Raw genomic sequence first — 27,590 nt, 5'->3', positions numbered from 1 at the left:
TTCTCTTCTGTGTCTGTAATCTTACAATACTATGCAATTTTACCTAGCTTTAGATTTACAAAGCAAGTTTTTCTGTTAACAAGAAGTAATGAAAGCCTGAGGTGAGACTTTGATAAACTTGGGGCAAATGTTTCAGAAACAGTGATCTTTCTTGGGGATTTTGGCCCAAATAAACAAGAAACTAACAGTGAATTTGCTGAAGGTCTGCTTGGTGTGGGACTATGCATCATAAACCAGGTTAGAGATACTAAGTGTACTAAACTGCCTTTTAATACCATGGACATACTAAGATAATGTTTCTACATACAGCAGGTTTCTGTTGCCTCTTTGAATTAAACATAATTAGTTCAATACATACCCAAATCTCAGAGCCTGTTATACTGTATGCTACCATGACTTGGTGTGCGTAACTCTGCATGTCTAATTTAGAGCAGAAGTTTCCATTTTATTGCATGCTATTGTCTGCATTTGCAGAGCCTGAGAGGGTTATTTGGAGGTTAGCATTTGACTTTAATACAAGGGGTTTCTGCATTTTCAGTACTTGTTTGGGATATCAGTGTAGCTCTAACAGCCCCAGTACTTCTTGGGTAAAGAAAGCTCTTTGCCAGAATTGCTTCTGGTATCCCATGGAGAATGACTAGTTGCCAGACCAAGCATAGGTCAAGTTTAGCAAATTATTCATGAAATAACAAACTTGCTATTCTGTCCCCAGTAAATACTAGCTTACTGTGTTAGCTAAGATGGTAAGCAATGAACACTGGATGCCTGCTTTTACCTTAGAGACCTCAGAGATACCATCGGAGGATGCATGGAAAGGAGTAGTCCCTGCATTCTGTGGCTGTCGCATCTGTTTTTCTCGGCTGTGCAGAGCCAAAGGCAGTATCTAAATCATGCATATTGAGGTCCATCTGTGTGGCATAGAAAATTAACCTCAAAATAATGTAATAAGAAGGGAACTGAGGAAACAGAATATGCTATTTATCAAATCCTAGTCCTTTAAGAATAAAACTAAAAAGATGGGTTACTAGTTTGTGCAGAAAGTGCTTGCGCACACCTTCCGCTTTTCTGCTGCCATTTCTCTTATACTAAACCAAAGATGAGACAGTTTTTTATTGATACGTGTTTGTTTGGTGCCTTGAATAGTGCAGTCCTTACTCTTAAATAGGACCCTAGAGGTTACTGAATGTAGTAGTAACTGTGAAGAGAATCTCAATATTGACTTCAGTGCAGTCAGCTTTGTCACATTGGATGAAACTTCTGCACCTATAAACTCCCACTGTCCTTTCCTTCTGAAAAGAAATTTTAAGAACTAATTAAAGGCTTAAATTAAATACATAGCAATTTAGACTTTTTTTCTTGCATGTTAAGTGTGCTAAACCAGTGCATTTGGCATGTTCTAAACCTGAACTGATGCTCAAAAGGAAAGTAGAACTACTTAAGACACTGAGATAGATTGATCACCAGTCCCTTTCCACTTGACCTTGTGGCAGAAAAGTCTATTAATCTGGGGTGGGGTGGTGGTTCTAAATAAAGAAACTTTTTTACAATGAAATCTGAAGGCAATGTTACCAGTCTTAAAATGTTGGGGTTAGTAATCTTATCTTCGTCCCTGGAAGTATTTTGAGAGTTCAAAGTCCAACTCATGCCTTATCATCTAGAGCTAAGATGGGGAGGGATTTCAAGACCATCCATAAGAGGAGGGCATGAAAACAAGGATCTATTATTAAGGAATTAAAATGACAACTTTAGGTTTTTACATAGTCCAAATCTGAAGTACTTATCAATAGTAGATGTTACCTTGTTCTATTTCCTCTGCTTCCTCAGTACCTGGGAGGCCTGGAATAATAGGTGTGTGGTACAAATTTGTGAGACCAAGTATAAGATGGTGCTGAGACATCACAGAAAAAAGCATGCACCTGGGGTTCTGAGGTTTCTGTGATGTTTCAATGTGGCAAGAGCTAAGAAGAGAAATCAAGCAGGAATCCTACCCACTGCTCCCTAACCCTGCTATTGCAAAGGTTCCTCTTTTCTTCTTTCCCTGCCCCTCAGCACGTGAGGTCCTGCTTTCCTTCATTTGTGATGAGGCAGCAGGGAGATGCTGAAAGAAGAAGGTAAGGGGTAAGATTAAATTGAGATAACATGTGGAGATTGCATCCTCCTGTGCTCAAGTAGGAGAACAATGCTGAAAGGAAATAGCTCCCATGTGCTATTGCTCTTTTACACATTGATTAAAAGATCAAGAGGATGAGAAGCAGAGTGGAAGATTGGGGCACGTGATTCTCCAAACTTTACCTTAATTTGTTCACTCTGCCATTCCCAGCAAGACCCTTTCTATGTGGAACATCCTGCCTTGAAGGAATGCTGCCTTTTGGGTGTGTGGGATAACTGTTGATGCAAGGTGTCATGTTCAGCTGCAGCATCAGTTCTGGCAGAATTAGGAAAAGGATGAAGCTTGCAGGAGAAAAGGAATCAGGTTTGCTATCTGTAAATTATGACTGACTTACATTCACAACCAGAGCTACATACTTGTTATAAATGCAGAACTTTAAGGCTTTAATTTTCTTCCCAGAACTCAAGTTCTCTATCCTTGTTATTTTCAATACAACTTTAAGATTGCACTGGTTATGCAGCTGGGTGTGGGGAAAGAACCTCTTGAAAAGCTTAAGAAATTTCTCTGCGTCATGATGGGAGTGATGCATGTGCCATCTGTATTCAGCTATGACTTGTTTCACTCTGCATGCAGATGCAGTTGGTTCTTCAAGGAATAGCACTCTTTGTCTGGTGGCATTGGGCTTTTTGGCTTCTGGGTAGTAATCTGCTGCAGCAAATCACTCTGTCACTACTGGCCTGGCACATACACTCCTGACTGTCTGTGCCTGTCTCTAGCCCAGAGTCAAGTTGCGGGGAGGAGGAGGAGAGACAGGCACGTGGTCCCCAGAATAGAGGAAGGGGCCTTATTTCAATGTACTGGCTACATGAGAAATGGGAGGATGAATGTTGGGATTTTGCTAATGATTCCTCTCTCTAGGAAATCTGTCTGTGTTCAGCCTTAGCCAAGTCTGCCAAGGTGCTTCACGGTTGAGGGGTGCTAAGGAGAACTGGACAACCTGGTCTATCCCTCACATTCCTGTGACAGGCTGGGTTTCTGCTGAGCTGTTGCCATTATTTGCAGATCATCTACATGCATTACTTACTACTGCTGTCCTGCCTGGAGATCTCCTTGGGGATGTCATCTCTCCTAGGAGCAGGCAGTCCCTGGTAGTGCTGGGGTGGATGAGTAGATGGCTGGTTCTGCTAACATGCTGATAGTAGGGCCATGATGATGTGGCAGACCCTATTGTCACTGTCTTCACCATTCTCCTGGTTTACACCGTTAGAGGGAATGTCCTCATCCCTCTCTCATCTTCCACCTAACTGATCCCCTAAACTGGTTACCTATACCAGGTACTGGTACAGCAAGATCATGATTTATTGTCATCAGGCTGAGAACCCCTTCTTTTTAGGTTATACAGAGGGTCTTATGGACCAAGTGAATATGGTAAAAGGCAAGCCAGAAGGGCCTTTATAGCCATCCCACAAAGGCCGATGAGAGATTGAGTGCTGTACACTGAGTGGATGCACTTGAACAACTCCGCAAATGTCTTAGAAGCCTGGCAGCAGATCCAGCAATGAGCTGATGTATACAGAGACATCCTTAAGATGGCTTTAGAGCATCCGCAGAAACAGTAGAGATATAGTCAAGATGATGACCCAGTCTCTATCGTTCTGTCTTCCCAAGGACAAGGAATTTACTTGCTCTATTCCCTGTTCTGTTCTAAACAGAAGTTCACAACTTTGGGTGAGGGGAACAAAAAAAAAAAACCCACAGTGGTTTATCAAGCTGATTGAACAATCATGACAGACTGCAGAATTGCAAGATGAAACTTGTTGTTGCTGGAGTCTTTACTAACCTTGCCTTGCATCAGAGAAAGAGGATCTAGAACTGAAATAAAGAACCGAAACAAAGGCAGTAAGAGTATACCAAAGAGAGAAGTTAGTGTTGTGTGTTGGAATTGGTGTTAAACTTCTTCACAGCTGGTCTAATTTCTCCATCAAAGCATTGTGTAAGATGATGAAGCCAATTTAGAGATTATTAGTCTCAGGGTGGATGTTAAAAACCCAGAACCATGTAATTTGTGAATAACCAGCCTTGAACTGGGAGCAGAGGCGCTAATATTTTATCCAGAAATGGGAATTGCCATGACTAGAATAAAGAATGCTCACAGCCCAGACTGAACTCAAGTGTATGGGAATCCCTGGCTACTCCTATAGAAAGACACATCCCTCTTATCAAAACCATTTAAAATGAGCCCAGGTGAATACATGTAATTACAATGAAAGCTGTAAACGTTCAATCCTGTAGGGAATCATGCCTATGGGGCTAGGGGGGAAAATGCCTCTAGATCGAGAAGAACTTAGCATAGTACTAAAAACTCTGACAAAACCCCTCAAAACATAGTAATGCTTTAAGAGTAGACTGATGGGCTTCACTTGAAAGTTATTAGTTTGTTTACTAAGTCATGACTTAAATCCACCCCTGAATTTTATTTTTTTCAGTAAACTTATGAAACAGTTTGGGTGGAAGGAAGTAAATACAATTCATCTTCCTTACAGGCTGTGAACTTAGTCCACAGAATATTATGAAAAACGCAAGTATTGTATTTAAGTTGCAGAAGGATTTGTTTGAGATTTTGCTGCTTAATAGCACTTCATATAAGGATAAATGGAATTCACTATTAAAGAATATTAAATATATAAGCAATTAGTTTCATATTGTACAAGTATGCGCTTGAATCTGTAACTAATTCACCTACAAAGTTTCTGTAAATTAAGTTTCCGTCTTGCTATTGCTTTTCAAAGTTCCAGTGATTGTGGGTTTTGTTTTAACACACTGACAACAAGCAAATCTTTTATCCTTTTTTAATAGTCCCTGCAAATAGCAACATTAAAATTAGAGTTTGTTAAGCACCAGCATAAGTTTTTACAAGGTCAGGGACTTCCAGGATTCTGTGGCTGAAGGCAACTGGATGCCATACATAAATCTAAAAATCTAAAAAATAATCACCAACAAAACTGTTCTCTGCCCATAAATACAAAAGTAATCAAAGATAATTAAACTAAGCTGAATTGCTTTCATTCATCATATTTCTTTGCACTACATAAGTACACAAATTCATCAAGGATGGTATTTTTGCTCAACTTCCGAGAGGAAGCCAACATTTCTCTGTTGTACAGCAACTGAAATGAGGTCGTGCACCATCAGAACACTATGCATAATGGGATCAGCCTATTAAACTGTCCAATCATATCCTAACACCCACCTAAATAAAATGGAATACAAATGATGGCATAGCAACAGCAGCTTCCAAACAAAAGGAAAAGCTTAAAATACTCACACAATCACTGGTAAGTGATTTTCAAATGTATTTATGGGAATGAAGGGAGGGAGGATTAATCATGACATCTGAAATGCACAAAAACAGAGACAGCAGCAGGCAGGATCTGTAAAAGTAGCTCAACTCTTTCTTGATTCTTTACGCGATCAGTGATAACAGAAAGCCTCTTGTCTACGATCACTAATGTTGCTGGTATGCTTTCCTACAGCATATGAAGTAGGCAAACGTGTTATAATAACAGTTATTCAAATTTTGTTTATGAAATGTCTGGAACTATATATAAATAGCATCTGGAGATACAGTGTCATTGGATAAGAATGTAGTACTTCATCCAGAGCTCACTTAAGTCAAAGGACTGCCAAACAGTTAGTATCATGCCCTTAATAAGGTACTAAACAGATTTAAGAGAAACTTAGGCTGTTTTATATAATAGCAATAGAAATTCATCATTATAGGTAATTCAGAGGGAAAAGCACAGAGGCTTATAATGCAACTGAAACACAATGTAGGTGCCCACATTCAAATTCGTAGTTACTGCTCAACTGCTGCCCAACTTGGAGCAACCTGAACTCTGAAAGCATCTAAAACTGCCCATTTGCCTCGTGATACTTCAAAGGGTAAATCCATAGTCGCAGCAGCCCCTATTTCTGCCCTTACCCATGGCCAGGCACATTCAGCCTAAATTTGTACAGATCTGCAATCCTACCCCAACTGGGATCAAGTGAGTAGATGCTTCTCCTCCTTAGCCTACATGAGAGGCTTCATTGCTTACATGTTCTTATAGCACGCCTGATATTAGCTTGTGAATTCAGGTTCTATGCAAAAGGCATGGTGGGGTTTTCTTTGTTTTATGGTGTGATTGGATAAAGAAATAATGGTGTTCTTTTATAGATCATGGTTCCAGGATGTGTAAAGCCCAGGCTGATTTTCCTCCTCAGTCTGAAGAATTTAATGTGATAGTAGTATGTTTTAGTTAACAGACTCCTGTAAAGAAAAACGAGCCTGTGAAGGAAAAAAGATCAGAGATCTACTGTTTCAGAAAATCAAAAATTATTAGGAAGTCTAAAGCTCAGGGCTTTCACCTGAGCACAGGGATTCCAGCCCCTGGAACGCATGCAAGTGTTCCCTTTTTAGGGACTGGAACATAAGACCCCTGTTCTGGTTCTCCTTGTTTTCACAAATAAAACCTTCCCCCACCCACCCACCCCAAGTCATAGTTTTCTCAGGAAGCAGAGATAAGGAATGCTGTCCATTGCAGCCTGGAGGCTGCTGATAACTTTCAGGGAAGGCAGGCTGAACACTCTCAGGCAGAGTAGAAAACAAACTACCTTCCTGCATGCTGGTTAAACAGACATAAAAGACAGAGTGCCCTGCTTGTTCTTCAAATAAAGCACCTAAATACTTGTCTTCAGGTAAGTGTGGATGTTGAATCATGGGAACCACACCTTGCAGACCTGCCTGATAGGTGTGAAAACGAGAAAGAGGTGACTATACGTACAAGCCCATCTTCTCCATTGCTGTATCACCTTATGTAACTCATGAGCTACATAACACTAAAATACCCTTCTACTGCAAGAATAGACCATGAAAAGCAGTTGCAGCTTTACCGCATGGCTATTCAGAAGCACTCTTTTGTCCCATGAGAGTTGTTTTTTTCCCTTGTTATCACCACTGGCACCAAAGCGTGTTCATATATAAACACACTTTGTTTCATCTCATTCAGCTTTAAACTCTTTCTTGTGCATTGTTTATAACTGTCTCTGCAAACAACTTAATTTCCATCATAGCACTGTTCTAAGTCTGTATGACCAGCACTGAAATGAATGGTTACATACATGTACACTGCTGAAGACGGTGGAGTTTCCTCCAGATGCTCACTGTGACCTGTCTGTTTCTTCACTCTATCTCATTAGTAATACGTTGTTCTCAAATACCTTCGAAAACCGTTGACAGATCTTGTGTTTTTATTACTTGGATTTTTTATCAGTTTTAATTAAAAAGCAAAATATTCTAAAATAAAATTATCACCAAATGTTGCAAATATTATACTAAAATTTCCGTTCTTTTTGAGGCACATAGATAGTACATTTTTACCACACCTTAGCAATAAGCATTATAGAAATTGGCTGGATTGAACTGTTCCTGAATAGTTTTTCAAGGTGTTTGCCCAATACAAACACTTCATGTTTGTCTCCTATTAACTGTAAGGAAATATTTTATATCTACCTGAATGAAAAAAGAGGACTTTTCCCAACATTAGAGGAAATGGTGCTATTAAACCAATACAAGTGTAGTTCTTATCCAAGGCATTTCACTTTGCTTATAAAATACTGTATCAGAACATGAGTAATTTGACAAAAAAAACCCTGCCAGGCAAAGAATTAAAACCTATGAGCCAGAGATAACAGGAAAAATAATAGCGGGCGCCATGAATGAGTTCAAGCACAGTCTCATTTCTTTCCCAGCTATCAAAGAGGAGGAGGAAGAAAGGATTCGTAGCATTCTAGTATTGACTTCTGTTATCCAAAGATTACCCCAAGCAGCAAGAATTAGTCCTGTAGGATCCTTATCTGTTTCATTATCACCTTCTGGAGGCAACAGTGAAGCAGTAAAGAAAATCTTCTTAAGCTCATTGGTTGGTAATTGGGAATGCATGAGCCTCAGCTGAAGTGCAGGAGCTGTCTGGGTGGGGACTGCAGTTCACCATCTTCCAGAACACGATTACCAGAGGCATGCAAGTGCTTAGGGCAGCATCGGTTAAAATGAGCAAAAGAACACACTTGTCTCAGATACTGTGTTTGGTGGGTCATAACTGGAATGAGAGCATTGTCCTTAGCTGTGATGGTTTAAAAACACAAGTCAGGCATGGTTTACAGAGAGGTGGCATTCCTATTCCCAAGGAATGTAAAGGATGTCACTGAAAAAACAAGAGGCTCTCATACCTATTCCCACATCTGAAGGAGAAACAGCAAACCATGAACTAGGTACAGATTGGGAACAAGTGCTCTGAGGGAACTGCTCACACTTCGATTCATGTATCAACAATCCTATGAAAGTACACCTAGCAAGCAAAAGCCACGTAGATACAACCACCATACACTTTGCAAGGGCTGTGCTTACATACCAAACTGTGACTTGCTTTTCATAATCTAGGGCAACATTGTGCTTGCATTTGACAGCTTACTTGACTGTTTCCCTCACAGCAGAGCACATGTGCAGCAGCTGACCAAACTTCTTTGAGAAAGCTTCAATTCTACAAATGTGCTCGGGCTAAAAGTAAGTAAATCAGTGGTCTTACTGTCAAGAAGACTTGAAATCAATTGAGTGCAAAAGTGGTTTGCAGAATGGATATGCAGGGTGCCCTGATCATCTGGAAAGAGCAGAGGAGTATAATTAAGTCTCCGTTCACTCTCTGGCAACTGAACGACTAACTAGCGCCAACTCTTACAGACATTTCATATACATACACATATACGTGTGCGGCTTGTCGTGCAGGGAAGAAGTGGGAGGCAAGGTGCGAAGGTGGTTCGGGGAAGGTGAGCCCACAGCCGGGGCTGGGCCCAGGCCCGGGGGGGAACGCGACGGCTGCAATTCCAGGTGCGGGACGTTCCAGTTCCCCGAGCGAACTTCCCGCCTTCCCGCCTCTGCTCGCCGCTTCAGCTAACCTGGCCGCCAGCCCGCGCTCGCCAGCCCAGGCGGCAATGGCTTGTATTCTGCGGGAGATGAGAGGCTGTGACAGGCGCGCAGGGGAGCGCCGCCGACATGCTCCTCCAGGGGGTCGAAACCGGCCGGGGCAGGGGGCCTCAGCTGCCCGCTGTCGCGACGTGGGCGCCCGTCTGTCGCCGGCTGCCAGCCGCTGGCCGCCCCTGGCGGGCGCCTGTCACTCCCGCCCCCGCCGGGCCGGGGACCCGCCGCCTGTTGCTATTTTTACCCGCACTGGCTGGGCAGCAGGAGGGGGGCGGCGAGCGGTAGCTGGTGGTGCACTGCCCGGCCCTCCCCCGCCTCCGCCCGTCGGCAGGTAGGGGTGGGGCGGCCCGGCCCTAAACAGGAGGCGGCGAGCAGCCCCTTTGCCCGGCCCGGCCGGTGCCCTGAGGCGCTGGTGTGGCCTCCCCGCCTCCGGCCCGGCGTCCGTCAGCGGCTCACTGCCCCGCTCCCCACAGCGGGAGGTGGGCAGGCGGCGCCTGACAGCCCGCGGGCGCTGCCCGCCGAAGGCATTTCCTTGCGGCGAGCACATCCTGCGGCGGCGAGGCGGCGGTAAGCGGCGGCGGCCGGGCACCCCCGGCCCCGGCTCCGGCTCCAGGCCTGGCGGGGGACGGCGGCGGGGGCCGCTGTGCCTCCGCTGCGGGCCGGTCGGCGGGAGCAGCGCTGGTGGGGCCGAGCTGCCTTTCGGGAGGGGAGGAAGGAGGAAGAACGGGGTTTAGCTGTGAGGAAGTGAAAGAGTTGAGGAGAGAAACGAAGCGACCCGCCGCGGGGGGCGGCTGCGGGCCGGCGGGGCTGCTCCGTGCGCCGTATGCGGCCTCCGGGTGGCGGCGGCGCGCGGCCGGCCGAGGGGAGCGGGCTGTGAGGCGGGGGCGGCTCCGGGCCGGGGCGCCGCGCCGTGCCTGTGGCGCGGGTAGGGCGCCGTGCCGCCCTCCCACCTCTCGCGGAAGGGTCGCGCCGTCGGTGGTGAGGGAGCTCCCGGGAAAGTCGCAGCACTTTCTCTGGGGACAGTATTTCTGTGGGGCGGCGGGACGGGAGCGGCCAGCTGTGGCAGGGTCTTGGGAGAGCCTGTGTCTCGTCAGGGTAACAAGACCCGCTTGACTTTAACCGCTGATGCGCCCCGGTCTGCGTTTAGCTCTTTTTTTCACTCTCGCCTGCACTTTCCAGCCATCGGTGCAGAACCGCGCGGTGTAACTCCTCCCGGGACCTGCTCCTTCTTGAAGCGACGCAGCGGCTCTTCCTGTGGGGGTGACACCGGCCTCCCCGCGGCAGCGGTTGGGTTGGACCTTACAATGCCCCACACTGGCGCAGCGTTGTTATGGCCCTTTAAATTCGCCTACTAAATTAACAAGGGAGCGATCTCTCGAAACAGCGCTCATGAGAGGTATGAAACAAATGTGGTTATTTATAGTGCAGTTTGAAAAGATTGAGACCTTTGTATGCTGTGTTGTATTTGGGAGAGAGGATAATATGGCAGATCTGCTGTCGGAGCCTTTAGCAGCGCAGGTGATAGGATTTGTGCCTGCTCTTAAGCCCAGAGAAATCATGGAACATCGTGGGTCGAAGTTAATAAAAATACACATCTCCTGAATAGCAAATACCTGTGAGCTACCGATGAATATGATTATACTTTTAACACCTGTAAGTGCCGAAATGGAAATTTGTCACAACCTGTTTTATGGAAATGCTGAAAGTCATAGGTAATGTGCAAAAGTAGAAATGCTTGCAGGTGAGAAAAATGACAGGCTGGAAGGAATGTGAAACACATTCAGTGATACGTGGATGACTTGATGCTTTTTTTACTTTATAATTTGATTAACTGAAAAGTTGGATGTAAGTATTTTGGCTGCCGATATGCAATTGAATTAAAAGGAATGGCATTCAGAATGTAATTTACCTAGCAAGCTTTCTTTTACAAAGATTTTCTCAGTGGTAGAACAGCCCAATTTTTTTTTTTCAGGTCTGTATGGGGCTGACATAGAAGACCTCAGTCATCAGCATATTAATTTCTGTGGGCTCTATTAAGGAAATAGCAGCAAGTGTCAAGGGCAGCAAGTGAGCAATTTTCTTCATTTGATAGTTGATTATGAACTTGTATGTTTGTAATCAAGAATATAGTACCATTTTGCTGGACCATTTTTTTATTAATAGCCGATTTAATTTTCTTAACCTATTTGAGAAGTGACATAAATACTGGCTGTATTGGTAAATAATTAGGTGTGATTATTACCACAAAACCAAACTACTTGCTCAGAGTACATGGTGGAACATTATTCAGGGCCATGTCTGAAGCTGCTGACAGAATTGAAAAGTATCTTTTAGAAGTCAGCATTTAATGAATGGAAAATAAGAGTAATTTTGGAGTCAAATTGACTTCTGGACTTGCCCACAGCAAGCCATTGCTCCAGAAGGAAACAGCAGATAATAAGTAGCTATGGGATAAAAAGAATATCCTTGTAACAGAAGGGTGCATCATGATTCCAAGTGCAAGTTTAAGTTAAATTAAAACTATTTGAAAACAGAGAGCAACCTGTGGTATGATATCAAACAATCTTATTTCACAGTAGAAGCCAGGCCAAAAGTGTTGTTTGAAGCCTCAAATTAAAAAAAAAAAAAGATAAAGCTTGCAACTAGCAGCCCTATAGAATGATCTAATGGATGCTGTGTTGTGACACCAGAGCAGAGCAGAGTGTCATTTCATGTATGTTGATGGAAGCATAAAAGGACCAAGAGGTCACTCAGCAGTGACATATCATGACATACCTAACACATATTCTCATTTGTATTTTTCTATATATCCTGCTAGGTGGCTAGAGAAATCTGTTGGCATGAGTGAAGACAATGTAAGTCTTGGTCAGGGGTCAAACAGAGAGGGAGAAGTGGTGTTTAGTTTCGGCTTGCGTTCCAGAGCTTTGGCTGCAGGCCAGGGCTCCTCCTAATCCTTAAGTAGTATGATATTTCTGCTAAAATAATTGGTGGTGAAGTGCAGTCAGTACCAGTGCCCCTGATTCCATTTGCAGGGTTCAGCACTAATGCCACGCACAGAAGAGCTGAACCAGTTGTTTTTCACAAGACCTTGCTGTACAGTTGGAAGTTTTGCTTAGCTTCTTGGAGGGGAGAAGGAAAGCTGATTTACAGAAAAAAACCTTGTTGTCATATCGGCAGCCTGATGTGGAGTAACTGCACCGTTGCCTCTCATAAGAACTGCAAAGGTTGAGGAGGCTGGGGTTTTTCTGTTCAACAGCTCACAAGTCAGACTCATTTAATCATTGCTGTGTGGAAGTTCTGACTGCTTCCTTGCTTGACCCATCTTCTGAACTTGTCAGTTCTGCTGTGGATTCATGCACTCCAACTGCTACCAAACCAGGTGAAGAGCTGAAGGAAAGTGAAGGATTGCTTAGGTCAGTAGTTACCTGTGTTCTGAACAAGAGTCTGAAACTTTTGGCAGCATGTCTGTATTGAATTTAGTCCAGTTCGGAAGAAACAACAGAACAAGGATAACTCTTCAGTATTGTTGTAGTTTCTGCTTTATTTTTATTTGCGTTCTTCTGGCTTAGAACAATCTTTCTCCCTTCTTTGCCTTTTTTTCCTGTATTATTTTCAGTCCATCCCAAATCTGCCTGCTTTTCCCCTAGCTGCCAAAAGCTGTTTTCCAGTGCCCCACACTCCTAGGTTTTTAACACAACTTGTTCTTTGTACCCAACAAGATTTTTGTTCCTAACCTCAAAGCTGACCTGGCCCCATCTAACCAAATGGCACCCAGAGCCTGTGCTTTGTCCTGGTGATAAAGTCTTTGCTCTCATGAGAGTAGGTGAGGTTTGAGGAATGCTGTCTTGCATGATGCACAGATGCTTAGAGATGTACCTTCATACATGGAAGACCTGGAGTCCAGAGTGGCAGAAGTACTAACTTTTGTAGCTGTCCCCTTCATGCTGTCTGGCCATCACCCTGAATTCTCTCTGAAGGCATCCCTTTTAGTTTCTGGTCACGTAAAAAGATGAGAATACAACTTAATTTGGGAGCACAAGAGCCTGATGTGTATATACTTTTATAAAATGCAGTATCAGATTTTGCTAGATTAGGACAATCGGCATAGTGTTACATGCTTTCTAAGAGTGCTCCCCGCTTGTGAGAAGAGGCTTGATTGACCACAGTGAAAGAGCAGTTGAGGACAAAGTGCACATGTATGATCCCATGTGTCTTTCACACTAGTGAGTCTGTCTGGTGTCTCCTAGTTATAGAAGGTGGTGTTACATTTATTTGTGTGGTTTGTGTAAATATCGTATGTGCTGCAGCTTGCCTGGCTGTTCTTACGCTGATGGAGCAAGTACAGCTAAAACAAAGCAAGTTAAACAGTGGCAACATTAAGTACAGTTTGGTGAATATTAACATTTCCCAGACATAACAAAGCTGTTAGCTGGGGAGTGTCACTCAAGTTTGTGCAAAACTCAGCTGTGAGTGCAAAGGTAAAGGAGATCCTTCAGAAGATGCCAGTGGAGAGGAGAAAGAGGATCTGTCCCAGTTATGCCCATGAGCAATGGGAGAATGACTGGAGACATTCAGCCTATGTGCGAAGCAAATCCTGGCAGTCTTCTCGCAGCCCAGATTAACGGAGCTGAATGGCACTTAAAGCTGTCAAGGGAAGTTTAGGTGGAAGAAGACAGTGGGCAGCTTTACTTTTATACCTTTTCTGTTCCCTCTTGGATTAAAGGGGAAATAAGCATTCACTTTGAAGAAGCTGTTTTTGAGTTAGAGGCAGACGCTTGGGAGGAAGAGGAAGCTTGTTAAGCGTACTGTACTAATATGGATGGTAAATGGGTATGGCACTTGCACAGCCAAGTTTTTTAGATGGGATGAACTGAGTGGTGGCAACCAGAGATGGGTGAAGGTGCCAGTGTTGTGAGTGGTGTAGTCAGGGCAGACATGAATGGATTCAGAGCACAGATAATCTTTGGCCACGATGTATGCTTAATTTTATGGCTGGAAATAGGCCTGCTGAGATGAACAGTACTATTTTTAGGTCTAAATTAAGCATGTACATAATACCTCATGGTCATGAAGTAAAACCTAGTCCTTGGTGTAAACTTACAGGATGTTAATGCTGGAAGCATGCAATTGGTATAATTTCTGGTGGGATTTGCATGTAAACTAAGATAAGGATGAAATGGGGGGGAAACAAAGAAAGGATGGCTGGAAAAGGGAGATGAAACGTACAGAATGATATGGGTTAGATAAGAAGATCTTCTGATGGTACTAAACTTGTGCTCTGAGAAACTGCACTTTTAGCCACTCGTAATGTTAGGAAAAAACCCCTAGCTTTCTGACTTCTAGTTAACTGTTTTGATTTAGTATTAACTGTTTTTCTTTAGAAATAACAAATGTGGACATTGGCATATTTATGCTGTTGACTTTGCGAGGTGTTTATTTTGTTAAAATGAGATGAATGCCAAGAAGCTTTGCATTTATATTAAATACATTCCAGCAGTACATTGTTTGTTTAAATATGACAGAGTATCAATCTGGTTTTTTTACATACTGTTCAGTCCTTAGAGTTGGTATGCAAAGTACTGTATTAAATTGTGATATTTATTACTACCTGAGGCTGCAGTGCCTTGAAGGTCTGGGGTAAAAGAGCATGGTAGTGGTGGTAGTCCAAATGAAACTTACTTTCCTTGAAAAGCTGAATTAAATGGGGATGATACTGTTTATTTTTACATGCACTTCATTTAATTCTATTTTTTAAAGAAGAGTTCTGACGAAACAATTGAGAAATATGGTTAGAAAAAACGTGGTCATCATCCATGCAGTAGCTCAGTTTTCCTGTTTTCAACTAAGAATAGAGTTGTCTTAGGCTTTCTTATCCTGATATTATTAAGTATGCCACTAAATGATGAGAATACTAAAAGCTGAAAACTCAATTTTTATGCATTTTGAACTACACACCTTTGTAGTTATGAATGAATCCAGTCTTCCTTGCAGTTGGTGAGCTATTTTTCATTTTTGCAGTTAAGAAGAAAAAATTTGTAATAGTTCAGCAAAGGGACCATTTTGATTCTCTTTTGACACTGACAGATGCAAAACTATAATGGTAATTGTGTTTAGCAGTCTGTGTTGATAAGGTGTAAAAATGCTTCCCGAAGCCACTATCCTATATGATCCAATGCATTTGTATTCATCTTAAAGATGGTTGATTTCTTGTTTGTGAAGCAAAACAAAACACAAAAAAATGGAAAAAGAGCTGCAGTATAATTGAAATGTGGCATACAGATTCTGGATTTTCGTGGCCCTTTTTCCCATACCTCCCACACAGACAACACACACAGATGTTTACAAAAAGGCTTTTAAAAAAATTGTTCTGCACATCTAGAATGCTACTTATGATGTCAAATAGTGTCTTTAAAACCTGCACTATTGGATTCTTTGGCTAAATTTGGCATCCTTAGAACTGGTAGCATTGCTACAGAGTTCATTTGTCAAAAGATGGAAAAGTTTCAAAAAAGTAAATGTACCCAAATGTGGTTTCTGCAGTTCTTTTGTTTTTACAGTTTGCCGGTTACTGCAGAAACATTTTTTCCCACTCAGACATTTGCAAATTGGTTGCATTTTAAACACTTGTTCAGTTAATGAATTTCCATCTTGAAGTTTTTTTAAATCCTAGAATTTCCCTGATTTTTCAACAAGGTGAAGCACTGTTAGAAACTCAGTTTAAAAGTATTTTTACAAGGAGAAAGAAAGGACAAAGTTTAATGAAAACTCATGAGAAAAATACTGTTATTTTTGATCATGTTTGTAAATGAACAAAAGCAAGAAATACTGTGGCAACAGTAAACCTATGTCATTTATTGAATACTTGCTCAAATATAATTTAAAATGTTTCGTAAGAAGTTCTTGGGACTGCTCATGTTGTTTTTAATATGTCTTTTCATGGGAAACTCTCAGGAGGCTGAGGCTAAACAAGTGTCATGGCATTTAACCATAGGCAATTATAGGCCTGTCAGCTTCTCATCAGTCTCACACAAAATAATGTAACAGCTGAAACCAGGTTCAATTAATGAGGAGTTAAGACATGGCAGTATAACAAATGCCAATCTGTGTGTTTTCATAGACTGTATTTGCAAACCAAAATTGATAGAGAAATGAAATTACTGGATTTTATTACTATAAATACTAAAATGTAATAACAGTAGTGGTAGTAGATGCTAGGTAAAACATGGTTATAGTAACTTAGTTCCTTTTGATATTTTAAGAAATGGCAATTATACAGTATCAATGTGGCAAACATTAAATATTCCTGGCTGACTGATAGGCCTTAAAACGCAATCGTGAATTGTGAGTCTTCACCTGTGTTTTAGTGGGATGCTGTAAGGATTGTTGCTTATCTCTGCTATCTGACAAGTTTATCAGTGAACAGTTGACTGCTGCTAGCTCTTTCAGATGACAACTTCTGGGGTGTTATTTAATGAAAGAGTCTGGTTTGTAATAGCCCGTGATCACTTGGCAAACTACATGCAAGGAAGAAACTCCATGTTAGTAGCCAAATTCTTAATCATCTACCTATGAACAAGAAAGATGATCTCTTTTGTTTTCAAATGTGAAGGTGCCTCAGCAAGCACTGACTTCAATTATCATGAAGGTCAGAATAGCTCAGCTGAGTTCTTTCTGTGAATCTAGGATTGGAATAGGCCAGTGTGATCCACATGTGCCTGCCCATGAAACAGACACAGGTCAGAAAGAATGTGCGTTTTTGAATTTAGTTACTTACTGGGTGATTTAGCAAGGGTTGTAAAGCGACTTTTAAATCAGGACTGACTTTTTTCCAAGCAACATATTTAGTACTATTATGTTCGTTGGACCTGAAATCATAAGGCCTGATGTAGGGGAAATGTACTAGATGGGTCATGGTAGATGATCATTATGTCTCTTCTGATGGTAAGCTATTATGTATTTGTGTTACTGATAGTTCATTTTTGATACAGTTCCAGCACCTATATAATTATTTCTTCTCCTTTCAGAGCTCTTCAGTTCCTTAATCAACGGAACCGTCAATCCATGGAGCTGAAATATTGGTGAATTAGTCCAGGTTTCCTAAAGGACTGTAAAATGGAGCCAATAACATTCGAAGTTAAAAAGTATCAAACATCTAGTGATTTCTCTGCAAGTTTCAGTCTGCAGCTCGTTGGTTCTCTGCCAGTGCATTCCCTAACCACCATGTCAATGCTGCCTTGGATTGTGGCAGAGATCCGGATGCTCAGTACAAAGTCTTCCAAAGAAGAACCCACCGTCAGCCAAATCAGACTTTATGTTTCACCAGCAAGTCTGCGATGTGAACCAGACACAGGGAAAATCCAGCAGTGGGATCCTTTGATTTATTCAAGTTTGTTTGAATACAAACCACAGCATGTCCACAAACTGATTCACAACAGCCATGACCCAAGCTACTTTGCTTGTCTGATAAAGGACGGAGCAGCAAATCAGCAAAGTATCTGCTATGTATTTAAAGCTGATGATCAGACAAAAGTAAGTAAAAAGAAAAAAAAGATGGAAGCAAGCAATACTGGAGTTGCTTTTGTGCTGTTTGAAACCTTTCACTACAGTGTAAGATCACTAAAACTTGCCAATAAGCATCACTTTACTTGAATTTCTCAGTATGTGAAGTGATCTACAGGATCAGAGCCTGAGTTTCATTGGTTTACAGAACACTTTAATTTGGGATGTGGGCTGAAATCCTGGCCCTCAAGTCAGTGAGAGTTTTTCTGTTGATGTCACTAGTGCTAGGATTTCACCTTTAAGTCACTGTGAACTTTATCTAATCCTGCGGTCAGACCTCTCAAATTTCTGTTTTTCTGAGTTGAGACCTATGTGACTGGGAAACAGAGATACCTCCTCTTGCAGGAGGAGGAGGGGGTTTGGAGCATACCTCCAACCACAGGACACTGTGGAGACCTCTTCCTAGCTCTGTAATCCACAGAGCCTGGCAGGTAGTGTTGGAGAGTGGAAGAAAGCAACAGCGCAGTGCTGGAACTGTGATATGCAGGCTTGCTGCTGCATGGTGTGAGGCAGGAGTTGGGTGTGCACGTCTCACACTGTGGGTGAGATATGGCGCAGTCTGCAGTTCCTAGGAGCAGGTTGTGTCCTTGCTGAAAAGGTGGATTAAAAATAGTTGCGCTCTTCTTTTGTTTGAGAATAATGTGAGGCAATAACTTGTGAATGAGTAAGGTGAGTAGGATTTGGCACAAAGCTATTGTGATCTACTGGGGACAAAACAGTGACATATCTTTCACCTCTTGAGTGTAGACTCCAGTTACAATGCTGGAAAACAGCATCCTGCTACATGCTGCTTGCCTGACTCATGGGAGATGTCCTGCTTAACCACCTTGGAAGTATTATGTGAATATACACAGCACATGGGATTTATGCCAACCTGCCCAATAGCAAAACATTGTGTAGTTCCAAATCCATGGTCCCAAGCTTAGAGCTCAAAACATATGGAAACAGCTTTAGTTAAATCCCCCCAGATAAGAAGGCAGTTCCGGTAAATTAGAAGGCAAATATGTTGTAAATCATAAGCATTCAAGTGAGAAATGCTGTCAAGTTAAAATGTCAAATGTATGTGAGGCAGCAGGAATAATGAGCAGATGTTTCAGAACTTGGCATTGGATAGAAGTTAGTAAATGCATTTTGCAGTTTGCTTATGTGTTTATTTTTGCCTGTTATTTTTATGGGAATATAGTGAGTACACAGCACTGATCACCTCCAGTCATTTTCTTTTGCAACAGAGGATTGAAGCACTTCCTTTGTGTTTGATCAAATTCCTAGACATCTTTGAAATGAAAAAGAAGGAAGTAAGTCTTGAGTTAAATTTGTAGCTGTCTACATGTTTTTGGAGACATCACCCAGAATTTTTTGATACCTATTTTAACTGCTTAGCCCCAGATTTACACAGCTATCTGTCATTTCAAAAACTACCCTCTACCTGGTCTCTTAATTTGCCCTGATTGCAAAGATGATTTCTCTTGACTTTTTTGCAGGCTAGGTTCTTAATTTGGAGGTAGACATTCCATTTGTGGAACTATGTTTCAACAAATCTTACCTTCTGAAGTGAAGCCCTGCTCATTTTACTTAAATTCAGTGAAATTTCCGATTAATCTACCTTTTAAGTAAGTCCCTTATGCTTTATAGGGTGTTGTTACTCTGCTCTGAATATTGTCACATAACTCCTTTTAGCTAATTGCTGCTTGTGTATTTATCAAGAGTGAACTAATGCTACCTGTTTTGCAGATACCCAACTTGAAAGCATAGGAGTGTACTGTATACTTTTGTTACAAGTTGAGGGAGCTGTCTGTTAAAAGCAAGTGAGTTGAGATGAAGAATTTTAGCACTATGTTGCTTCATCGTATGTTCAGCTTCAGAAGAAAAACATTTTAGAAATTGGACCTTTGCAGCCTGTGTGACTCAGACTCCTGTGCTGGCAGTCTTGCTCCTGAAGGCTCTTTTTTATCTATTTGCTTCAGCTCTGTAAGAGGGACACAGTAGTCCAGATAGGTTTAGTCACAGTCTATGTGTTCATAATAACTCTTCACCCAGCCATCTTGGACATCCTGACTTCTGTGGTAATTGCACTTCATCTATTTAAAAAACAAAACAAAACAAACAACAAAACAACTGGTTACTAATTACAATAATATTGTCAATTGCAAGAGCCACAGTACTTTGTATCTGCATGGATAAGGATAAATCTGTAGTAGAGATTTGACAAAGAGTTCTCAGGTTAGGTCAGGTCTGACTGAGGATATGAAGTAGAAGGTACTTTGTAGGTATGCAAATAAGTCCCCACTTTAGGATAAATAAATAAAAAAAAGAGGGCAGAAGGATGTTTGTGGGGGAAGTAGAGTAGGAAGGTTAGTATGTTAAGATGAAAGCAGGTGAGCAGAAGACTAAACAGTCAGTAAAGGCCTTTGAAGAGGAGGACAAGAAACTTGAACTTCATGCAGACAGAGGAATAGCAGTGGAAGTGGTAGAAAGTGCAGAAAACCAGAAATGGTCAGGTCAGGCTTTTAGCTCAGCTTTGCAGATAGACTGCAGTCCATTAGCTGTAGTTGTGCTCCTTTATATTTACAAATTGAGCAACGACATACTTGATTAGTGAGAGATTATTTTACTGTTTAATACAAAAGCATTTTTTAACGCTAAAATCTAGAAGTGATGGGGGTGTGGGAACACATGAATGTTTTTCCTGCATATGAATACAGGGCTTTTAAATTCATTGTTGCTCCATTACCAGAATATCCACTTTAGAGAAGAAATCAGTAAACAGGTAATTAATACTAAATAATATCAGGATTGTTTGCAAGGAACTATTTGTTCTGCTTCTCTTTAGAAGTGAAAGAAAAGGCAGTGCCCTATCATGGGTCTTTGTCTTCACTCTGTAGGTTCTTGTGTATTTATTTCCATTGGGTCGTCATGGCGGTACACAGCTCACTTCCCCTACTGGTATAGCAGTAAGTAGAGAAGGATGAGAGAAGCTTTCGTGGCAAACTGCTCCTTGGCATGTTACTTGAAAACAAGCACATGCATATAGAGATCATTCCACTCCACTTAGTACTAAAAGGGTGGGTTTACACAGCCTAGGGAGAGCTTCTCTTATGGATTAGATTTCCCTTTCTAAGCAGAGCTGTTGGCTGTGGGATCTGTAGCCTTCCATCCTTCTTCGTGTTTAACCTCAATAAGTTTCCACTAATTACAGATAGTGGACTTGCTTATCCCTTCACCCTCATTCTATGGAGGTTCTGATGGGGCCTTATGGTTGGTTAATTTCTGCCTGAGGGTGGGACTGAAGCATTAATGCGTATCCCTTGTAGGTGCTCAGGAATGGAGCTAGATTTAATTATATTTCCTGCAGGGGGCTTATGAAGACTACTGATAGGTCATAGATGGGAATTATGCATACTGTGTTGAGTAATGAAGGTAGAAGCTGAGGAAAAATTAACTGTCCAGTTAATCTGTGCTTGCAGGTTAGGACCTTCATCATAAGACCACAGCCTTGTTGAACAGCTTGGCCAGAGTGCTTGGGTAGAGTACAAATGCAATGGCTTCAATGAAAACATACATGCTATCAGCGTGCGTATCTTCCCAGCAGTGTCTGATCTGATGCTTGCTTATGTTCTACAGAAATGTGATGCTATTGACATCGTTGTTGTTGAAAACTTACTGTAATTTTTGTAATACACTTGAGATGTGGTAGTTAGAAAGTGTTTGGAATTGTGGGTGAGGTGTGCTGTTTCCTTCATGAGCTCGTTTTCCACAAGCACAGCACCCCTTTCCTTCTGTAAGACCCCTTGCTTTAGCTTGTCGTTCACTGAGGAACAAAAGAGAGAGATAATGAGAAGCTAATCGTGCACTGTCATGTGATACCTCTCTCCAGCAGATACAAAATAGCCAAAACATTACAGAGGAAGAGTAATTTCTGTTCTTATTTTCAGTTTGGAACAGTAATTCCACATGCCATTATGTTGATCTTTCTTTAGTGTACCAAATGATTATTTTTTTTTTACTTAAATATGTTTAATCTTATTTGATGGATGTTTTGGCTGGCAAATGGAATACTGGTCACTAGTTTATCTGATAATGCCCTGGGCTAGTTTAGAAATAAGGCAAGTTAAGGTTGTCCTGTCCTTTCTTATACTTTTATATTTATTGTAAATAAAGAATAACAGTTCAAAAGTTACTGGTTTCACAGAAGTCTGAGTCAAAAGAGGGCATTCAGTACCTTAGCCTTTTCCACATCCTATGCTCCATTCAGCAGTAGGCCCCTATTTTCCCTAGTTTTCCTGTTGTCACCTATGTAGTTTAGAAGCCCTTCTTGTTGCCTTTGACATCCCTTGCCAGATTTGACTTCAAGTGGTCTTTGGATTTCCTAATCATGTCTCTGCAATGCTCAGTGTGTATATGTTCCTCTCAAGTTACCTGTCCCTGCTTCCATCCTCTGTATTCTCCCTTTTTATGTTTGAATTTTGTTAGGAGCTCTTCATTCATCCATGCAGGCATATTTTTCTTGTTCATTTGGGTGGACTGCTCTTGAGCTTGAAGGAGGTGGTCTTTGAATAGCAACAAGCTTTCTTGGATGCTCTTCCCTCCAGGGCCTTTATTCCATGGTGCTTTTTCAAGTAGACCCGTGAAGAGGCCAAAATCTGCTTTTCTGAAGCCCAGGGTTGTGATCGTGTGTTTTGCCCTGCTTTTCAGTATTCTGCACTCCACCATCTCATGGTCACTGCAGCCAAGACTGCCTTTGACCTGCATATTGCACAACAGTCAGAGTTGGAAGGGACCTCTGGAGGCTATCTAGTCCAATGCCCCTGCTAAAGCAGGTTCATCTAGATCAGGTCTCAGAGTTGCGTCCAGGTGGGTTTTGAATGTCTCCAGTGAAGGAGACTCCACAACCTCTGGGCAGCCTGTTCCAGCGTTCTCTCACCCTCAAAGCATAGAAGTTTTTCCTCATATTCAGATGGAACTTCCTGTGTTGCAGTTTGTGCCCGTTGCCCCTTGTCCTGTCGCTGGGCACCACTGAAAAGAGCCTGGCCCCAGCCTCTTGACACATTCCCCCTTAAGATATTTGTATGCATTGATAAGATCCCCTCCTCAGTCTTTTCTTCTCCAGGCTAAACAGTCCCAGATCTCTCAGCCTTTCATCACAAGGGAGATGTTCCATCATCTATGTAGCCCTCTGCTGGACCCTCCCCAGTGGTTCATCTCCAACAAACTTCCATGCTGGTAAACATCAGGTCCAGCAGAGCACCTCTCCTCATCACCTCCTCTGTCACTTGGGTCAGCAAGTTGTCATTGATGCTAGATTGATTATGCCCTGCTGTGTTCTTCCTCCAGCAGATACCTGAGTAGCTGAAGTCCCCCATCAGGACCAGAGTCTGCAAATGTGAAGCTATTTCTTGTAAACTGCCTCATCCACCTGTTCTTCCTGGTCACAGGGTGAAATAAATTCCTATATGCAGAGCAGAAGTCAGCAGCACTGTCACCTTTTTTTTAGTGAAGCAGGTGCTCAAGAGTGTTTGAAAGTTTCTCCTTTTTTCTTTCTGTGATAGGAACTGATGGTTTAGGGGATTTGAGGGACAGCCTGGAAACTTGAGCCTGATGTCTTATAAGGAGAAATACTTCTGTGACATTATCAATGATTGATGCAGAGCTAGAGTATGAAGAAATGTAAAAATTTCAGTTCTGATTTTGTAAGGGTTAAATTGAGTTGGGGTGGTGTTGGTCGTGGGTTTTTTTCCTTCTTCATTCTTCCCAAGAGTCTGGACACAAATTGTCATAACAGCCTGTAATATATGCTTGTGTTTATCAGAGCTGTTAATGCTCTAATAGCAAAACACTGGATGGAACTGTTCTTTTCTATTTTATAGAGAAGTGTTGCTCATGATTTAAGCAGGATCAGAGCTGCACGAGTCTGGTTGCTTCTTCTGAATCTTCATTCTGTAGCATCATAAATCAAGGACAGCTTTTGGCCCAGGAGCTGGGCTTCTGACAGCTGCAGGAATGTTACCATGAGAGTTGCCGTGCCTGTAGTGTTGCAGCAGACTAGGTCAGCTGCTTGAGACCTGAGCCTGTTCATTGACTTTACTTATGCCAGATCCGCCCCATAGCAGACACAGGTAAGTCCCATCTCCTTGGGCTAAGGCACTTTTTAAAATGTAGCGCTTGCCCTGTTACTGAGCTGCTTGGTTACAGCAGTGATCTTTCCTTTTGTCAGAGGTCTTGAGATTTTTGGTCCACCAATTGCTTAAACAGTTACTAAGTTTTTAAACAACCTTCACCTACTTTTATGGGTTATAATAGCTTATGCACTTAAGTAGATCATGCTGTATTACCTGGAATGCAGTACTCTCTGTTGCTTGTGACCTGATTATGTGCTGGAGAAGCTGGTTTCAGATAATCAACACTTAGCTCTCTGAGACTGCACAGAGCTGATGTTGTGAGGGAGCTTCACATTATTCATCTATAAAAGGAATGGCAGAGGCCCAGTGAACTCGAAAGCAGTTGTCATGAGGCTTAGCTTCATGACTGAGGATTCTTACACCACTTGTTTTTGCATTAGACTCTAAGATACAGCCTATCTCGGTTTTAATAGCACCATATCCCTTTCTTAAAAGAATTCAGGCAAGATAATTGTACAGATGGAGGTGATCTTTTCCTACTGTATTTTACTGCTTGATGAGTCTAGGGAGATTTAAACACAGTTCTTTTGCAAAAAGCATAAACACTGAAACAAAATGAGGTAACTGGTCTTATTTCAGTGCAACTGAAAGCTTAATTTGGCTGTTTTCTGCCTCTTATTCTTATGCACGGTTGGGTTTTTTTGATGGAATCTATGTAATTGAAAATTGCTAGCACTGCTTCTTGGCTTAGAAAGTCTCTCCTGTCTCCCAAATGCTAACTGGGGAAATTAATGTAAGAAACAGAAGGAAAAAAAAATCCAACAGAACAAATGCAAAATCAAATATGTATTTGTGCACTTACACAGCTAAACTTTGACCTACTTTATATACCTGACTATGTAAATCTTAAGTGTCCTATGTAATGCAAACAGCCAGCTGTGCTTTGGACTCACAATTAATCAGGCTTTATGCTTATCCTGAGCCTATAGCATAACTGTGACTACACCAGCTCTGTCCTGGGACCTGTTCAAAGGATTCATGTATGTGAACTCTTACTTCAGGGAGCTTTAGTAGCCAATGTCCCTGTCCCTAGCAGCACTATCCCAAGCCTTTATGGGGCTCTTGTCAGACCCTAAAGTGACTGTAACGTCCCTGTTCAGCTAAGTGCTCCTGTGCTCACCCTAATTTTATAAGAAATAATGTGTTATTTCACTCAACCTCATGTGTGATTGCCGCATAGAGGAAGTCATTGTGCAATAGCAGTTCTGTTTACTGACTTAAGTTGGAGATAATGTCTTACCAAAGAAGATGAAATTAATCACATGGTTTGTAAAGAGATGCCTATTCCCACTCTTAAAAAAGCAGCAGCAACATGAAAAATTATATTTTCTTGTGATCTCTTCATTCTCCTAAATCATACAGAAATTTCTGCTACTGAATGACTAATAAAACCTCTTACAGAATACTATACTGTTGAAGTCACAGTATCAGATGACATTGTTAGCATATTTTTTGACTTAAATTGAAAGTAGCTGTGCTTTACTTGTGCTGTCTTGTGCACTTTATTTTAGAGCCAGAATTTTTGCCAAGGTTATTTATTGTTCTTTCACTTTTTCTGTTGGGGATTGTAGCAGAAATATAAAATGGTGGAACTGAGTGGAACTGAGGCTAAAACATAATTAGCAGATTTGTGATGGTTTCTCATCTGACTATTGACAATTCCTTTGGTTTTACAAGGTCTTTTTTTTTTTTTTTTTTTTTTGACACAAGATGCTTGTGGACTATGAAGTCCAGTATGGGTAATTTGAGCTATAATGGCCCAGCATCCTTGAGAGTTACAGTAGAGTTTCCTTCAAAATCTTCCTCCTCATGGAAAGAAGAGATTCCTTGCATATCTCCAATAAGAAACTTGTTCTTAATGTCTTAACCTAGTCTCAGTCCAGATTTTGGTGGCTTTGCGCTCGCTTGCTTGCTGGCTTACACATACCCACCTTTTCCCCTGGTCTTGAATTACACTGTGGCGTATCACTCAGTGAGGCAGTTCAGAGCAATTTCAAATATTCCAAAAGGAAAAGTGATACAATTTCAATTAAGTTAGTATCCTAACCTGATAACAGAACAGTTTCATGAGTACTTTTGTGAATCATGGAGAAGCAAGGCTGCACTATATAGAGCAGAGAGAAGGCTGGACCTCAGATCCCCAATTCAGTCGGTCTTAAACTGCCATGGGGTTTTAGTTCAAGTGTAATATCTGATGATACAGTGAGGAGATCTAACAGCTGTCCTTTGTCAAAAGAGGTGGTTCTGTTATTCTTTTCTCTTCTGATTTATTCCTTGATGTACATTGTTAGTGTTTTCCCTTGTGCTGGCATTGATGTTTGTCCAGCTCTGTGTTGAGTTGCTTTAAGGGCTAAGGTAACTTGAATTGCATTCTGCTCCAGACCAACTAGTTCACCTTAGGTGTTTTGTCAAATTCCAAGTTGACATAAATTTGGAAACTAAAGTGAAAACATAAAATAATTTGGGACAAATTTTTCCTGTTACTTTCAAAAGCAGATGATGGAAGTAGAGTGTAGCACTAGAGGTACTCTAAAGAGATTGGGCTGTGCAGCAGGAAACCTGATGTTCTTTCTTTGTATAGTGACATAGATTCTGAAAGTAGGGCTATGAGGATGGAGTTGCACAGGGGGACTTGCTGGCTTGCTTGGCCTCTGCACACAGAACCACCTAGGCAAAGTGTCAGAGACTTTGAAGTCTGTCCTGCTAGCACTGTGTGAGAAGAAGTCACTGTGTACCTTCCCAGTGAGTACAAAGGTGGAGTATCCTTGCTGTAAGAAGACATCAACAACATGGGAACAATCTGTGTGCTGGTAAATAATCTTCTTACAATCTTGTGTCTGCTGCTGTTATGGTGATGGGAATGGAAAGCCTTTAGTAGTACATTTCCATGATTTATACCTCACTGTCTTAAAATTACTAGTGGACCTGCCTTTGAGGGGTTGCCTGTGTTGTGAAATACTGTCATGTGACAATTTCTTCATTTTTGTGGGTTCACCCTCACTCTGACACGAACTTTCTGGTACTCATCCTGTACTTTATTTATTTCGTTTTCTCAGCTGGGTTAATTTCTTTCTGCTTTGCTAAGCAATACCCTCACCAAGAAATGAATCAACCTCTGTGACCAACTTCCTAAACTTTGCAAAAGTTTGGTGATGCTGTAGTATTTAGATTTGATTGAAAAGCTTGAAACTCGGTGTGAAAGATGAATGTGAAAATTTGGAAACTGTATGGATTCAGCTCTTCAGTTGAGAAGCAGTGTTTACCCATGCATTACCCCAGTGCTGAACATACTAAATTCCCCAGCTTCACAAGCGGTAACAATAACAAAATGGTAACAGCAAAGTTGTTCAGCTCACCTTACTGCAAAGGTGTTGGATGCAATCTGCACAAAGGAAGTGAATGGGTCTCCTCATTGCCTTGCAGCCTAGTCAGACCTACAGCTTCAAACCAACTCACAGCCAGCTGAAAATTCTAGGCAAAAAGAATAAAAGAAAAAAAAAAAGTTGTGCCTGTGGAAATGTTCTGAGTGAGAAAGAAAGTGAGTCTAGAAACCCAGGTTGCATATACAAATCAAGAGTTCAGAAGTCCTGTTTGCTATATAGCAACATTGACTATTAAGCTGAATATATGATACTACAAAGAGGAATAATTAATGATGAAGTTATTCCTGCAGTCACCCACTGCTATGGCTTGGTGAAGTTAATTTAAGACTAGAGGATGTTTTGAAAAATGC

The 27,590-nt window shown here is 41.7% G+C and overlaps 1 protein-coding gene across 11 annotated transcripts in view; it reads left to right on the top strand.

The window, feature by feature from the left end:
* Window positions 1-106: 106 nt before the first annotated feature.
* The window catches only part of TBC1D1 (TBC1 domain family member 1), a 123,105-nt gene continuing 95,621 nt past the window's right edge, over window positions 107-27,590 (top strand). For 5 of the 11 annotated variants that reach the window (XM_055717717.1, XM_055717685.1, XM_055717712.1 and 2 more), the window contains exons 1-3: window positions 107-9,689; window positions 10,302-10,518; window positions 17,147-17,651. In XM_055717717.1, the coding sequence (XP_055573692.1) occupies window positions 17,235-17,651 (417 nt within the window). In that variant the 5' untranslated portion in view covers window positions 107-9,689; window positions 10,302-10,518; window positions 17,147-17,234. Of the gene's footprint in view, window positions 9,690-10,301; window positions 10,519-11,094; window positions 11,190-12,275; window positions 12,536-17,146; window positions 17,652-27,590 lie in introns of those variants that run through there. The other 6 variants (XM_055717664.1, XM_055717667.1, XM_055717672.1 and 3 more) reach the window with 6 other exon arrangements.

The sequence above is a fragment of the Falco cherrug genome, chromosome 1 (genome assembly GCF_023634085.1).
Source record: "Falco cherrug isolate bFalChe1 chromosome 1, bFalChe1.pri, whole genome shotgun sequence".
NCBI classification, from domain to species: Eukaryota; Metazoa; Chordata; class Aves; order Falconiformes; family Falconidae; genus Falco; species Falco cherrug.
The sequence above is the reverse complement of the archived record's forward strand: the minus strand, read 5'-3'. Positions and strand labels throughout refer to the sequence as shown.